Source organism: Prionailurus bengalensis, chromosome D1 (assembly GCF_016509475.1).
Source record: "Prionailurus bengalensis isolate Pbe53 chromosome D1, Fcat_Pben_1.1_paternal_pri, whole genome shotgun sequence".
NCBI lineage: Eukaryota > Metazoa > Chordata > Mammalia > Carnivora > Felidae > Prionailurus > Prionailurus bengalensis.
Window position 1 is genome coordinate 40,129,370 of NC_057346.1, and position 16,665 is coordinate 40,146,034.

Sequence of the window (16,665 nt, forward strand, 5' to 3'; positions counted from 1 at the left end):
AATGATAGAAAATATTTAGGAAAAATCTTTAAATATGTTTATAATGAAGTTTCACTCTTTGTAATTCAGTCTTGGTTTTTTCCTAAAACTTCAGTTTTGGATGACATAAAGAGAAAATACATTTGTATAACCTCAGAGTCAAGATGCAGAGTAGGGTAGGAAGCCTGGGGTAGGGAAGTCTTATTACGCAAGAAAGAATATTTACAAGAGGAAAATTGTGGATGTCATTACACAGTAGTTGAAAGTATCTATATGATGAAAAATAAAATAAACAATTAAACAAAAGCAGTTGGATTGTAGGAAAAAGTAGTCAACACAAGTAATAAGCGTTAATAACTCTTAAGGTACAGAAACTTCTATACATCGATATGAAAAAGAGAAATAACACAAAAGGAAAATTGGCAAAGTTTGTAAATAGGCAATATGCAGAAAAGGAAATGAAAAAGGCTCAGAAGGATATGAAGAGGTGCTCAACCTTGTAAGTAGTCAGAGAAATGCAAAACAAATCAAGCCAATACTACTATCAGTCCGAGTTGGGAAAAAATAAAAAGACTGCTAACGTTCCATGTTGGTGAAAGTATGGGTACTCCCATAGACTGCTCATGAATTGTACATCACTATAATCTTTTGGGAGGCAATATGCTAGTATTCATTTAAAAATCTGAATGAACATAATACTCTGTGGCTCAAGAATAATTTCTAGGATTTTTAATCTAACAAAAGAAAAGTACTAGCATTTAAAGATGTCTATCAGAGGATATTTGTTATAGTATTATAATAGCAAAAAACTAGAAACAACCTGAATGTTCATCAGTAAGGAGATGACTGAAAGAATTATGGTATATCTACTATATACTATGATATATATATATGGTAATGTAAACCATATACTATCAAATATTATGCAGAACTAAGTAATGACTTGAGAGAGTATCCATACGGAAAGATAATTATTATTAAGTAAAACCACAAAATTCTAAAAAGGAAAAATATATAATTTCTCCCAAATCCACATTTTACGTGTTTGTACAAACAAAAGAAAAAGTATGGAAAGAAAAACACCTATTAAGTGTTTGTATTAAACGGATAAGAACGGGGTAGAAGATGAAGCTATTAATTTTACATTATTTTGTATTGTTAAACTCAGAGAACATAATAAACATATAATTCAAGTAACTTAAAGAATGAAAAATAAGAAACAAAACCCAAATCAAACAAAAACCATAGTTTCTCACTGGCTTTGATAAAAAATTCCAAATTCCTTAGATGAGACTTTAAGGCTTATTATAACCTGCATCCAACTCACCAGCCTTACCATCTCCTACCTTCCCCACCTTCCATACAGACTCCCAACCAGTTGGCTCATTTTCTATACCCAGAATTTGCCTTTTGCTCTCTTGCTTCGGTGATTTTGCTGTTATTTCCACCACCCCAAACATATTCTCAAAATACTGTACATCTTCTTCAAGGTCCAGCCCCAGTCTAACCCCTGCTGTAGGATATTTCCTCACTATCTCAGCCCCAATATCCCCCTTTCTCCTCTGAACTCTAAAAGGGTTTCCCATTCACTTGCTATAAATTATCTGTAAATATGTATGTGTGTTCTACCTCTAAGCTGTAAGATTCTTGAGGTCAGAGACCAAGCAATCTCAGACTTTCTAAGCAACTTGCCCGTAGACATGCAAAAACATATGTTATTTAATGACATGATGACAATGGACACTTTAAAAAGTACCATCCTTTGAGACACGTGGACTAAATTCACCATTAAAAATGTTCATGCACTTGTGACTTTACCCAGTATTAGACCTGTTCTGGTTATTTTCCTGTGGTTGGCATTTCTCTCTGTAGTAAGATTATGAAGATAGCAATAGTTAACCTCTAATTTTTTTCTAAGTTAGAGGATAGTATTAGATAATGTACCTGAAACTGATTACACTTCTCAGATAATAATTTTTGTTGAGCATCTAAAGAAACCAGATGAGTCTGATACAGTATCTCTTGCTTGTCCCACTCTCTTGACTTTGCTCTAAATTCCTTTAAAAAAGTGGAGGTACAAACATAAATTGAGGAGAATTATTCACTTAAAAGCACAATGAGCAAGGCTTCTTTCATTTGTACATTTTCATTCTAAAAAACTATACCCATTCTTTTTCCCCATTAGGAAAACAAAGAAACAAAAAAGTATTAAATCACTCATCTTGGATTTATTACTAGACATAGCTTCTAATTCTTGTCACCAAACCTGTATCCTCGGTTTTGGTTGGCTGGTTGTTTTTATGGGGTGGGGCTTAGACTGATTTAGTGACTTTGTCAAAATGTGGGCAAGGTTGACTTACACTGTTCTTACCTTTCAGATATGCTAATATTCAGCATTACCCACCCAACAACCTCAATCTTGAAAATAAGTATTTCCCAGCATGCTTTAAGAGGAGGCAGGAGCATTAATCTTAGTTCTTTACAAGTTCTACAACAGGTAGAAATGAGCTCAAGAATAAGGCCAAATAAGCTAGAAATATGTGTCACAGACATATCAGCATGTGCTCATAACAGTCCTGGCTTTCTTGATCTTCTAGATGTATTGGTTTCAAGACTAGCAAGCCGGCACAATATATCCAGTAGTTATGGGACCACAGAGAGACCTAGAGAGCTTTATGAGGATTTTTGTAGAGATTGGAGGTGTCCTACCAGGTTCCAGAGGGTCTGTAGAACTTGCCTAAACCTCCAGAGTAAGTTCTCCATGCTGAAAAAACTTTTCTGGGCCTTCAAGGTTGCGAGTAAGTCAAGGTCATTAAAATTAGAGTTTCTAGGGGAAGCTACATTATTATATATGTGTTTTTAATCCTTTACTAAATACTGGAAGATAGAACTAACATTTCTTTAGTGATTGTTATATGTCAGGGACTCTACAAACCTTCACTTGTAAGATGACTTTAGCTTTTTAGTATGAAAATTTTCATACTTGCATAAAAGTAGAGATTAAAAAAAAACTCCCATGCACCCTTCACCCAGTTTGACTACCATCAACCTGACCATCTTTATTTTGCCTCTCTCTCTCCACACTTTTTTGTTGAGTAGTTTAAGCCAACTTCCAGACCTCATGTATTTTCACCCCTAAATGCTTCAGTGTGCATTTAAATATACATACACACACACACACACACACACACACACATATATGTATATGTATATGTGTGTGTGTGTGTGTGTGTGTGTGTGTTTCTCCCATAACCATAATGTCACCTATAAGGTATTTTTAACCCTATTTATTGGTGAAAAAAATGAAATCCCTGTGAGGCTAACAACTTGCCTAAAGGTCACAGGGCAAATAAATGCCAGTGCCAACTGAGCTAACCTGAGGAAGACATGAAACTAGCTTGACACAACATGCTCATTTCTTCAAGTTTTTGCTCAAGTAGTATATTCATGGAACGTGAATGTTCATAGTTTAACACAAAGGATATGGCTTTGGGAATCAATCAGTCAAGAAGTCAAGAAGTGTTTTAAACTGTCATATTCTTCCACAACAACATGCTCTTTCTCTTACTAGACCAGTGAATAATATTTGTCCCAAAGGAAAAACATGCTTGGATGTAGACTAAAACTGGAACAGCCCATCTCTTACATATTAATTTGTCATACAGCTCCAAGTAAAAACAGGTACATGAAATGTTTCCATAATTACACAGATTAAACTACCTACAGAGTGTGCTTAAAAACTTTTATATAAGTACAAACATATCAGGTCATATTTTGCTACTAATTTCATCTATAAATTCATGAAATATATTTTATGTAAAAATTTGGTTCCCTAAATGTAAAAGTGTTCACACAAAGTACTTCATATTAATTTCAGGCCTTTTTTTTTTTGTATGAACAATTTATATGAATGTGGTTCTCCCATAAAATCCCATAAAAAGTCAACCAGAAGGGTAACCAGTGACTTGATCTCTGCACTTTTAGGGAAAGCATATGTATTACAGGGCATATCTTTGGGCATCTTCTATGAAACCAGGATCTTTCTGAAGACAGTCTGGTCACACCACCGTCAGCAGGTGGTTACACGTGGCGCAACTTCCTGTAGAGTCAATTTTACATCATGATGGTAGTAATTTTGTATTTAAAAAAAAACCCGGTACATTATTCAGCAGAATGTAAAATCTACAGGAATTTAAAAGCTAAAACGCAAGCCTTCCAGCAAAGTTGTTGCAATAGGCTGGTTTTAGGGCTGTGATTTTAGATTTTTTTTTTCTTTTAAAGACATTTTGAAGGGAAAGTTTGAGAAGGATTGTTAATTGCAGAATAAAATGATGCAAATGAAACAGGACAATGATAATTAGACAAAGAGGAAGGAGATAAGAGGCATTAGACCAGGGAAAGGGGCAAAGCTGGGCTCAAATATGGGGAGTAAGAGAAAGGAACAGATCAAAGATTCTTGGGTATTCACCTGGGTGACTGGGGGGTACCAACCATTATCTACCAGTGAAGTGGAAGAAAGGGAGATCATTGGCTGGAGATCAGGGTGGTGGTGCTGGGGTTTAGGGCTTGAGAATAAAGGAAGAAACAGAGTGGGCTAACTTGATAAGGGTCAACTTGAGGCCAATTAACACACAATAATGGAGGAGCACTGGGAACTACACTAAGGTTAGAGAAGAGGAATTTATGGTAGAACCTGTCTGTTACATGACCTCTAGCAGAAACCCTCAAGAGCATTAGGGAAGAAAAATAGCTGGTTTGTTTTTTTCCAAAGTTGGGAAGTTAAGGGGTAAAAATAAGTGCATTCATGACACAGTAAGCCATTTTAGGGACGGAGGGCTATTTTGGAGTGGCGCCACCTCTTTTAAGAAAAATACCCCTGAAACTTCGAGCACTGTTCTGAAAACTGTTAGGAGGCTTCATTGGGATTTAAGTACCTAATAGTTAAATAGCCATTAAAAGATTTATTAGCTATTCCATTTAACTGACCCCAGGGATGTCCTTCAATTTCACTCAACATCTGCAGTTTCTTTGAACTCTCTTTTTTTTTTTTTGGCTCTCCAAAAATGCTGATCTGTATAAAAGATGCATAAATCAAAGTGATGTTTTAATTCGCTAAGTGCCTAGAGGGAAGGTGCGCTAAGAAAATATATTCAACGAGAAGCTGATTTGTAATGGTGTTTGTTACCACGGCCGTACATGCCATTGTGTACACCAGAGACAAACAGCCCACGACAACAGCAATCAATCCTTCCGATGCGTGAGGAAACTAAGGAAATACATACAGCTCACCTCTAATTTCTGGTTCAGATTGCTCAGTTCAAAGGGTATTTCTTCTCTGGGGTGCAGTAATTCTTTTCTCCGAACTTTACTTTGTTTCATCTGGTGTAGTCTCAGTTTCTCAAAGCTATTCGTCAGTTTGGAAAACTGTATATAATAGAAAATGCTCATGTTTTACCATTACTGGTGCTTCTAACTTGATTTCACTGGAGTTCTTTCTTGGGCACGTCTTTGAAAATTTAAGTCATGATTAGAAAATGCGGTAATGCTTGAATGTTCTGATTAGTGAAGACAGAACCAGTTATTAAAACTAATTATTGAAACTGAACACAATTCAGTTTTCATGTAAATCTGGGACCTGATGAACTGCACAGTTAAATGATTCACTTCATAAATGTTTTATTTAGTTCTGTTTTCATTTGTGTAGCAAAGCTCACAAATTTTAAAAACCAAGTTTTTTCTTTTACTTAGTGCCATCTTGTGTTGACAATTTTAATTTCAGTAGCCCCATGTATAAGATAACAAGTGTATACTTTATTAAAGAAAATTGAATACTTAATTTAAAAGATACAAACAGCACAAACTACTTATCGATGACAGTTTATATAAATTTAAGTATCAAATTGATATCAACTTTTTCATACCAATAAGGAAGAAAAACTTAGACTCTGTACTATTTTTTCTGTTTCTTGTTATACCTTCAAATAATAGATTAAAAGCAGCATGCTCCATAAAGTGAAGAAATTTCTATATAACTGTTTATAAGAGTTTTTTGGTTTTGTTTTAAATTTTGAAACAATTAAAGATTCACAGGAAGTTGCAAAGATTTCGAAGAGAGGTTCTGGGTTCTTCCAATATCGACATCTTGTTGAACTATGGTACAATAGTAAACCCAGGAAACTGACATTGGTACAATATACGTGTATAGTTTTAAGCCATCTTATCACACGGGTAGATTTGTGTGACCACAACTTTGATCGAGATACAGAACCATTCCATCAGCACAAAGACCTTCCTGCCTTTTTAGTGACGCTCGTCTTCCCACTCTTAACCCTTTGGCAAGCACTAATTTGTTTCTATTTCTAGAATTTTGTCATTTGAGAATGTTCTAAAATGGAATCAAACAGTATATGACATTTTGAGATTGGCTTTTTTCAGTCAGCATAATGCCTTGGAGATACACGTGTGTATCAATAGTTCATGCCTTTTTATTGCTCAGTGGTATTCCATGCTATGGATGGAACTAGCATTTGCTGGACCATTTACATATTGAGACATTTTGGATGTTTCCAGTTGTGGGATGTCACAAGTAAAGCTAGGAACAATTGTGTCTACTTTATCTGATATTAATATAGTCACATTTGCTTTCTTTTTCTTTCTCACATAATTTTTTAAATTGAGATATCATGCACCTACCATAAAGTTCACCCTTTAAAATATAAAATTAATTGGTTTTTAGTATATTTACAAAGTTATACAACCATCATATTACTAATGTGAGGGTATTTTTTATTACCTCAAAAAGAAACCCCATTATATTAGAATGATTACACATTGCCTCCTGTCCCCAGTCCCTGGAAACTACTAACCTACTTTCTGTTTCTTTATACTTGCCTATTCTGATCATTGCATATTAATGGAATCACACGTTATGTGGCCTTTTGTGCCTGGCTTCTTTCCCTTAGCATAATGCTTTCAAGGTTCATCAAGGTTGTAACATGGACCAATACTTCATTTATTTTATGGCTGAATAGTATTCCATTGCATGGATATGCCACATTTCACTTATCCATTCATCTACTGAAGGACATTTAGGTTCTTTCTACTTTTTGTATATTACAAAGAATGCTGCTGTGAACATTTGGGTACAAGTTTTTGTGTGGATATATATATTTATTTCTGTTGGGTATACAACCAGGAGTAGAACTGCTGGATCATATGGAAACTCTGGGTTTAACTTTTTAAGGCACTGCCAAACTGTTTTTCCAAAGTGACTGTGCCATTTTCCATTACAACTGGCAATGTATGGGGTTCTAATTTCTCCATATCCTTGCTGACACTTGTTATTGTCCCTCTTTTTGATTATAGCTATTCTCGTCAGTGCAAATAGGTATCTCATGAGTTGATCTGCATTTCCTTAATGACTCATGATATTGAGCATTTTTTCATGTGATTATTGGCACTTGTATACCTTCTTTGGAAAGATGTCTATTCATCAATAGACATATCTTTGCCCATTTTAAAGTCATGTCATTTACTTTTTATTATTGACTAGTATGAGTTATTTTTTAGTTCTGGATACTAGTCCCTTATCAGATATATGACTTGTAAATATTTTCTTCCACTTTGTGAGTCATCTTTTCACTTTCTTGAAGGCATTCTTTGAAGGACAAAGGTTTTTTTTTAATTTTGGTGAAGTCAAATTCATCTAACTTTTCTTGTACTCTTGGTGCCAAATCTAAGAAACCACTGCCTAATCCAAAGTCATTAAGATCTACTCCTATTTTTTTTCTAAGAGTTTTATAGATTTAGTTTTTACATTTAGGTCTTTGATCCATTTTGAGCTAATTTTTGTCTATATCTAGGTCTTATTTAGTTCTTTCACATGTGGGTATTCAGTTGTCCCTTTACTGTTTGTTGAAGAGACTATTCTTTCTCCACTGAATTATCTTGGCACTGTTTCTGCTTTCTTTTGATTAATATTTGCATGGAATTTTTTTCTACCATTTTACTTTCAACTGACCTATATAGGTATATCTGAAGTCAGTTTCTGGAGCAGGACATATAGTTGGGTTATACTTTCTTAATTTACTCTGTCAATCTCCATCTTCTAACTGATGTGTTTAGGCAATTTCCATTTAATGTAATTATGATCTATCAGAGTTTAAGCCTTTTTTGTTGTTGTTGGTTTTTTTTCTTCTGTTTTCCAGTTTTTTGGTTTCTCTATTTTAGCCTTTCTGTCTTCTTCAGGGTTATCTGAGAATTACTTAGAATTCCATTTTGGTTTATCTGTAGTGTTTTTGAATGCATCTGTTGAATAGTTTTCTCAGTTGTTGCTCTAGGTATTATATTTACATAACTCACTACAGTCTACTGGCGTCAACATTTTACCAGCCCAAATGAAATGCAGAAGTCTTACTTTTCTTTTTTTTTTTTTTTTTAAAGGCAAAGAGAAAGGAGGATAGATTCAGAACTTTTTTTTTTTTAATTTTTTTTTCAACGTTTTATTTATTTTTGGGACAGAGAGAGACAGAGCATGAACGGGGGAGGGGCAGAGAGAGAGGGAGACACAGAATCGGAAACAGGCTCCAGGCTCTGAGCCATCAGCCCAGAGCCTGACGCGGGGCTCGAACTCACAGACCGCGAGATCATGACCTGGCTGAAGTCGGACGCTCAACCGACTGCGCCACCCAGGCGCCCCGAAGTCTTACTTTTCTTTATGTCCCTTTGACCTGACCCATTTAGAGCATTATTCTCTTAAGTATTTCCTCAACATACATTAAGAACCACATTAGACACTGTTATAATTTTGGCTTTAGCTGCCAAACAATTTAGAAAACTCAAGAGAAGAAAAGTAGTATGTTTACCCATTTCTTAATTCTTCCCATTGGTTTTTCTTCTTTCCTAATATCTCAAGATGCTTTCCTCATCATTTCCTTACTGCTAAATGAACTTTCTTTCGCCATTCTTTGGAGGTACGTTTACTGTGACAAATTCTCATAGTTGTCCTTCATTCAAGAAGGACTTGATTTTCCTTTCATTCCTAAGGATATTTTCTCTGGACATAGAATTCTGGGTTGACATTTATGTTGCTTCAGCAACTGAAAAATATTCCACCTTCCTCTGGCCTCCATGGTTTCTGATGAGAAGTCTGTTATCTGACTTGATTCGTCTCTGTAGGTAAGGTGTTATTTCTCTCTTGCTGCTTCCGAGATTTTTTTTCTTTGTCTTTTAGTTTTCAGAACTTTGCCTATGATGTGTCTTGGTGTAGATTTCTTTGTGTTCATCCTGTTTGAGTTTCATCCAGATTCTTGAATCTGTAGGTTTACATATTTTGCCAAGTTTTCAGCCATTACTTCTTTGAATACTTTTTCAATCCTGCCCTCTTCTCCCTCTGGGACTCTGATGGCACAAATTTCCAATTTTTTGTTATAGTACTACATGTCCCTAAGTTTATTTTTTTTTTAGTCTATTTTCTGTTTTTCAGATCCAGTAATTTCTATTCTGCTATCTTCAAGTGCACTGACTATTTCCTCCATCCCCTCCATTCTACTTTTGAGCCCATCCATTGAAATTTTTTAGTTTGGTTATTGTATTTTTCAGAGACAAAATTTCTAACTGGTTATATTTACAGTTTTTCTTTGCTAAAACTTTCATTTGTTTCAAGTATGTGTGTAATTGCCCTCTGAGGAACTTTTATAACGGCTTCTTTAAAATCCTTGTCAGATAATTCTAACATCTGTATTAATTCAGTGTTGGCTTCTCTTGGTTGTCTTTTTTCATTCAAGTTGAGATCTTTCTGGTTCTAGGTGTGATGAGTGACTTTTTTATTGAAACTTGGACATTTTGGGTATTGTGTTATGAGACACTAGATTTTCTTTAGGGACTGTATTTCAGCCATCCTTTTCTGACGGCATTCTGGCAGGGAAAGTGGGACACTGCCTCGTCACTGCCTTGGGTGGTGGGAGTCTAGATCTTGGCCTCAGCTGGTAACCTGAGGGAGGCATTCCTTACCACTGCTGAGTGGGAGTGGGAGTTGAGGATCCCCACTAGTCTTCACTGTACCACCCTGACTAGAGGGGCACAGGTGCCTTGTTACTGCTTCTCACATGGCCTTCACTGAAACTGTAGTGAGGGTGAGCGGCCTCATTACCACTGAGAGGCAGTGAATATCCTGACTCCTGATTAGGCTTTCCTTGATATCCCCAGGGGGGAGTTCCTCATCACCATCAAATGGGCATACTAGTCCAGACTCTCCACATGGCCTCCACTAACACCATGGGTTGGGGAGGGCCTTGTTAACACCTAGTGGTGACAAAAGTCCTGGCTCTCCACTCAAGTCTTCTCTAATACCACCCAGGCTGGGGAGCCAGGGATACCTTCTTAAAGGCTGGTGAGGGTAGAATCCAAGGCTGTCTACTCAGTCTGTGCTAGTGGGGTGGTTTGGAGCTGAGGTATTTTTCTGTGGTGTTGGGCTGGAGTAGAGCAGTTATTATCTAAAAGTGTGTAATCTTGGTAGGCTGCCTTTCCCAGGTCTGCTGTAGAGAGCAGATATTCCTTGGGATTCTTTTTATCTGTTTGTGCCCCTTGTAGGGTCTGGGTTGTCAGCGTCTCTGTCACCCAGACTGGGATACAAGGGGCAAAAAGAAATCCCAGGGAACTCACCACTGTGTTGCTCTTTGGGTACCGACGTCCTAGTCGGCCTGCCTCTTTTCTCCACTTCTCAGAATCTTATGTGATTTTATAAATAATGTCCAGACTTTCTAGTTTTATTTAGCAGGGTCTGAAAGAATCAACTCCAGCTTTCCAGAAGTGAAAATCTCAAATATATACACAATTTAATCATAGATTTAATCATAGATTAATTGAAATTTTTCATAGATTTTCATAGATTTCATGAAAATTTTCATAGATTAAATCATAGATTTAATGATTAAATCACAATTTAATCATTATGGTTAGAAGGAAAAGAAAATAACCTCTTTTTACAAAGGAAGCAATTTCTATGAGAAAGTTTTGGCAGAGTTGACTTATTCAAGGAACAGTGTGGTAAAGTATATCTTTAAAATAGTTTAGTAAAATGCAATTGTAAATAAACCAGGAATATCAAAGAAGAAATCAGTAGAGTGAGCTGGCAGCAACCACATCATGTTTGCCACGAGATACCGTTTTCTGGTTAAAAAAATGACATATTACTAGCCATTATGCAAACCAATTTAAGTACATAGTACTTTCCTTTTTCTCTCTTTTTCCCTTCCCTCTTTCCTTCTCTTTTGCTCTTCTTCCCTAATGCTCTTCTTAACTTTCTTTTAACACGAGAAGAAAAGAGAAGCATTAAACTGCAGTGGAGCAGATGGCTGCTCTCTCAACAACAATGTAGTGTTTTCAAAATGTATTCTCTGAGACACCTGTTTTCGGTGTTTACACTGTAAGACTGTACTATAGTAAAGTAGGTTTTAGCTTGAAAAATAAAAAGCGTTCCATGGTCAAATATGTTTTGGAAAATGATGGATGAAAAAGTCTAAATGGGTTTGTTGAATATGCACTGTGAATGTCCAAGGGCAGAGAGGAAGTAAACAGCATTTCCTAAACTCTCATACTAGCATTCCATAGAACAAATTTTTGTGAAACCGCCATAGGGATATTTGTTGGTTAGCCAGCAGCCAAGTCATAGAATAAAACTGCAAAGCATCAAATAGGAAGGAGTCATATGTTAAATAACTGCTCAGCACCTGTAAGCAAGTCTCAAAACTTTTTAATAACAGATGTGAAAAAACTCAGACATTAAAGATTTGGTAAGCAGTGACTGAACCAACTAAATATAATTTAGAGATATCTTCACTTGTAACTCAATTACTGTATTTTTTTCAAACTTATTTTAGATCGTGGACTCTCCATTTATATTGACCTATAGTGATTTTTTAAAGCTTTATCTTTATACAAAAAAGAAGGTTGGTTGATTGCTTAGAGTCTTAGCAAGGAAAAACCATTTAGTTTCATAATTCAAGCTACCATCTAGTGGCCGCTATGTAAATTGCAGGCAAAATGTCTAGACTTTGGAGCTAGTCTAAGATTATAGTGTACTTATTAAATGGCATCATGTTTCATATTCCAGTCTTAATGGCTGATGACCTCCATAAGAAGCTATGTAATAAAGAATTAACTACTTTAGGCTCATTTGATTATATTATCACTTATGAAATCTTTGCACTTCAAAAATTTCTTAATCAAACAGTATTTCCCACTGATTCATTTAAAGCAAGACATGGCATCTACCAGACCTGAGATGACAGGTGATTACTGCCCTATGTTTTCTGTGCTAAGGGAGAGAAGACTTTTTGCTTGCCTTCACAGTGAGGTGACACAGGGATAAATAAGAAAGAAATTAGCATCCCAATGCAGAAGACCTATCATTTATGCAACAGTTCCACCACTAGCAAGTTATAAAGACCAGTTTTATCCTTTCAATTATCTATTTCATAATAGCAAAATTATTCTTTTGTTCACATAGCTAATTATTATCATATCATAGAAAGGTATCAGTCTTGCACTATGCTAACAGTTAAAGGGATAAAGGGCTGAGAGTCCAATAAAAAAGGCAATCTAATAAAACAATTAAAGACAGGGTCAAACATATAACCTGTAGTTAAAATATAAGAATTATACTTGTATTAAAAATAGTCCATTTAAATAAAATTATTACAACTTATGAAAAAGTAACTAATATAATTTTGTATGTTAAAACATATATCAAAATGTGTTAAATTATTATATGATATTAAATTACAATAGTTTTCCTTACTTGAGCTTTCAGGGTTTGTAGTTGTCCTTCGTAATTCTGAGTCATTGCTAAGTTACATTTTTCCAGACTGTCCAATTTCTGTCTAAGTAACCCCACCTGCATCAAGAAAAACATTTAATTTTGATTTTTCTAAATTTTGCCTGACAAAAATCAGAAAATGTGCAAAAAAGGAGTACAATTTAAATAAAACTGCTGTACCAAAACCAGAGTAAATATTTGTACTACAGTTCTTAAAATAGCTATTAATAATTAAAGTCACAAAACCAAACATTGCTAGCACTATTCCGTTGGGCACACATTCGGACAGTACAGTATGGATGTTTGACAAAAGATCCTTATCACCATCACACTTTAAATTAAGGTTTAGAATTTACTTTGCATTATCTTTTCAGGAGGCTATGTCATCATACTCAGGCAGAACCTCTACGGATACACCTCAGCTTTTATTTTTGTCTCCACTGCCTTCAATGAGCTCTGCTTTGGTGGGACCATGGAGCAATGATCACATTTTTATAAGAAAGGAAGGAATAATATCTAAGAGGAGTCCTTAGAGGTTTGGCTGACAGAAATTGTCTGCTTAAAAAGCAGGTGAGGCACCTGCTGTGATGACACGTCGGTGTCATCACAGATATGAAAGTAAGAAAACAGTCCCTTGCATATTCCAGGTCTGATGACCGGCCTCTACTACGGAGGGAAACCAGGTGCCAATAACTAAGTTAACTGTGCCAAACAAGAACTCCGTTAACTATGTGAAAAACTAAGTTCCTTTTTTTTCTTTTTTTTTTTTTAACATTTATTCATTTTTGAGAGATGGAGGGAGACAGAGCGTGAGTGGGGGAGGGGCAGAGAGAGAGGGAGACAGAATCCGAAGCAGGCTCCAGGCTCTGAGCTGTCAGCACAGAGCCGGATGCAGGGCTCAAACCCAAAACCGTGAGATTGTCACCTGAGCTGAAGTCGGATGCCTAACCGTCTGAGCCACCCAGGCGCCCCTAAAAACTAAGTTCTATTGAGAGGCCAATAAAGGTAGAGAAATGCCTGATGAACAAGTTGACTGATGATGTTTTAGTATAGGATTAATGTAAACACCTTCTCTTATGCCTCACCCAAAAGAAAAATTCACAGACACAAAAGTCCACATTAGGTAAAGTGTATGGTTTTCCTGAACTCCTCCAGAAGCCCCAGAGCACTCAGATACTCTACAACCACCAACAGGACTGTAAGCAGCCTTACAGGGGCTGGGAAGCACCCCTCTTAAGAGGGTGCCCAGATATACACATACACCCCCTTCACCAAACACTTTTCTCCCTTGTCCTGCAATCGTGTCTTGGCATTTGACTTCTCTCAGGAAATACTCTTCTAGTAGATTAGAAAAGGCTCTTGAACTCGGCCATGTCCAAAGACACAGTTTGGACAACTACTTTGTTTCTACAGCTGCAAAAGCACTGACATTTTTGCTCGCAAACGATATTTATTTCACATATATACTGAATGTCTGTTTACTTTTCTAGACGGCACTGACATTTTATGTTTGTCTGCATCAGCAAATTTGGATGGGTTTAGGTTCTGATTGTCACTTATTTGATAGAACACATTCAGCATGCTATGACAGAATTGTTAGCAATAAATGCTACTGCTGATGCCCGATAAAAAGGATACATAATGAAAAACATATTCTGAGGGAATATTATTTATAACAGTCTGAGGAATTAACATGTTATTAACACATATATTCAGTACCTCTTGACCTTTCTGATCCAAACAAGTTTGTGCATTTGCCAACTCTTGATCCCGAAGATCTAATCGTGTCTCCAAAGCCCGCATTTTCCTTTCCCAGTCCAATTTTTTGTTGCTTACCATGATGTCAATTTGTTCCATTAATTCCTGAAGTTCGGCCTCACAAGGAGAAGCTCTGGCAATTGTCAAAAAGTAAAGCACATTTTAAAAGAGTGAAATGTGAGGACGGGAAAAATTATTCCATTGCTCTGAACAGCTTGATCAATTATTTCTTCAAATTGTTCAATTATTTAAACAGGAAGAAGTCTGAAAGCTGGGGATAAATTTTATATTAAAACTGAAAGCTAATTTCAGTGAATATACAGTACATTTTTAAAAATGACATTTTCTAAAGTATAGGTGCTGTCATAATATAATGCAATACATTGCTAAAGTGACTGCTTGTATTTTCTTAGTGTAGGTGGTAGTGTATGGGTCTCCCAGAGCCAAAAGTTTTGACATAGACAAGGGAGTCCTAAAGTGGAAACACATCATGCGGATTATGTCAGAAACAAGGTCGCAATAAAGAGAGTTAGCTAAAAAAATAAAATTAAATAAAATTTTTAGAGTGGGCTGATTCGATGGCAAATTCTAATTATGAAAAATGGCTCAGTGCTCTTACATGTAAATACACATGTACCTATGTCTAGCATAACTTGAGTAAATTTGATGCAGGCAAAGTGGGACTTCAGTCGTGCCTATCAAGGATTAGAAGGGCAACCCCAGGCTAGGTAGGACCAGATTCAAGGATACTAACTGAGCTAGAGTTACTCCTCCAGGAAGGGAACTTGGCGTGATCTCGCTGGTATCCCTTGGGAAGGAATCTGATCAGGGAGGTGTGGGCAGAGTAATGTAAGTCTTTAGATAATGGTGATATTATTAGTCAGATGCGGGGCAATATCTTGGGTCTTGGAGGGTCTATTTATATTTGAAACAAAACTGCTGGTAAGAGCTAGATTTATGGAGATGCCTATTGTGCTTCTAGGGTAGGGTTCTCCTTCAAAGAAGCTGACGCATTCCACAGAGACCTGGCATAAGTCCAGTTATTCAGACTGGACAAGCCTCAGGTTTCAGCCTAAGGAACACACAAATGTCCAGATTAGAAAGCGAGTTATTTCAGGATCCATTCAATGGTGATGATGGGGCCTCTACTACATTTGTGTAGGCGTGAGGAAGGCAGGAGGGAAAGGCAGGTGAAGAATAATATTTTCTCCATTCGGTTTCACCAGGTCAGAATTTCAGAGGTGATTAAGGATCATTTAGCATTTTGAAAAACCTCAGGCCCAGAGAGGTCAAGGTCACACATCAATTAGTAGAGGAGCCAGATCTAGATCCTAGGCAGCTGTCTCCCATCGTAAGCTCCCTTCTGCGCACCACACAGCAAAAGACATGATGCACTGAATAAGAACTTGCTTGAAACATACAGCATAAATTAGTTCCATTGCATTAGGGTCAGAAACAGACAGGTATTAGAACCCAAAGAACTCAGAATTTCCAGAGTCACTTTCTAAAATGCCCAGTCAGCCTGAACATGGGATATTCCTGTGATTGGTTTATTCAACAGCAGACTCACCAGTTCTGTCATCAGAGAGCTTTTAAGTACAAAGTGCAATTCTACAGTCTTCTGGCATTCCTGGACGAAAGCCCAAAGCCTTTCCCATTTTTACTTAAAACCAAAAACAAACCTGAGGAAAGGAAGTACTAATTCCTCTATAAATAAGTTGATGGAATTTTAATTGGAGTTATGATGTGGGGGAAAAACAACAGAACGAAAAGAATAGTTTTCACACCGTTTTCTTTTCATAACAACATGTATCACCCTTTATTGTAAACACATTGTTTTTTTTCTGCTATCGTGAGCTCTGAACGCAAAAGGACTGTATCAGCCCTTCTCATCACCATCTTCCTGGAGCTCAGCACAGCACTCCAGCATATAGCAGATACTCAATAAATTTTTGAAAAATGAACAAGTGAGCTCTTCTTTTCACTATCTCCTGGACAGGTAGGACTGCACCACGTGGACGGAATTGAAATACAGGCCGAAAGTAGTGACATCAGTATTATTAAATAAATGAGTGAATGGTTTCTTTCCTGATTATGACTACGCTGTGCAA

At 36.5% G+C, this 16,665-nt stretch overlaps 1 protein-coding gene across 3 annotated transcripts in view; it reads right to left on the minus strand.

Moving 5' to 3' along the window:
- Positions 1–16,665, minus strand: part of DEUP1 (deuterosome assembly protein 1) — an 82,942-nt gene that overhangs the window by 49,023 nt on the left and 17,254 nt on the right. For all 3 annotated transcript variants that reach the window (XM_043579953.1, XM_043579951.1, XM_043579952.1), the window contains exons 3-6: positions 14,516–14,687; positions 12,779–12,874; positions 5,269–5,403; positions 1,924–2,037 (exon numbers count right to left, since the gene is read on the minus strand). In XM_043579953.1, the coding sequence (XP_043435888.1) occupies positions 1,924–2,037; positions 5,269–5,403; positions 12,779–12,874; positions 14,516–14,687 (517 nt within the window). The remainder of the gene's footprint in view (positions 1–1,923; positions 2,038–5,268; positions 5,404–12,778; positions 12,875–14,515; positions 14,688–16,665) is intronic.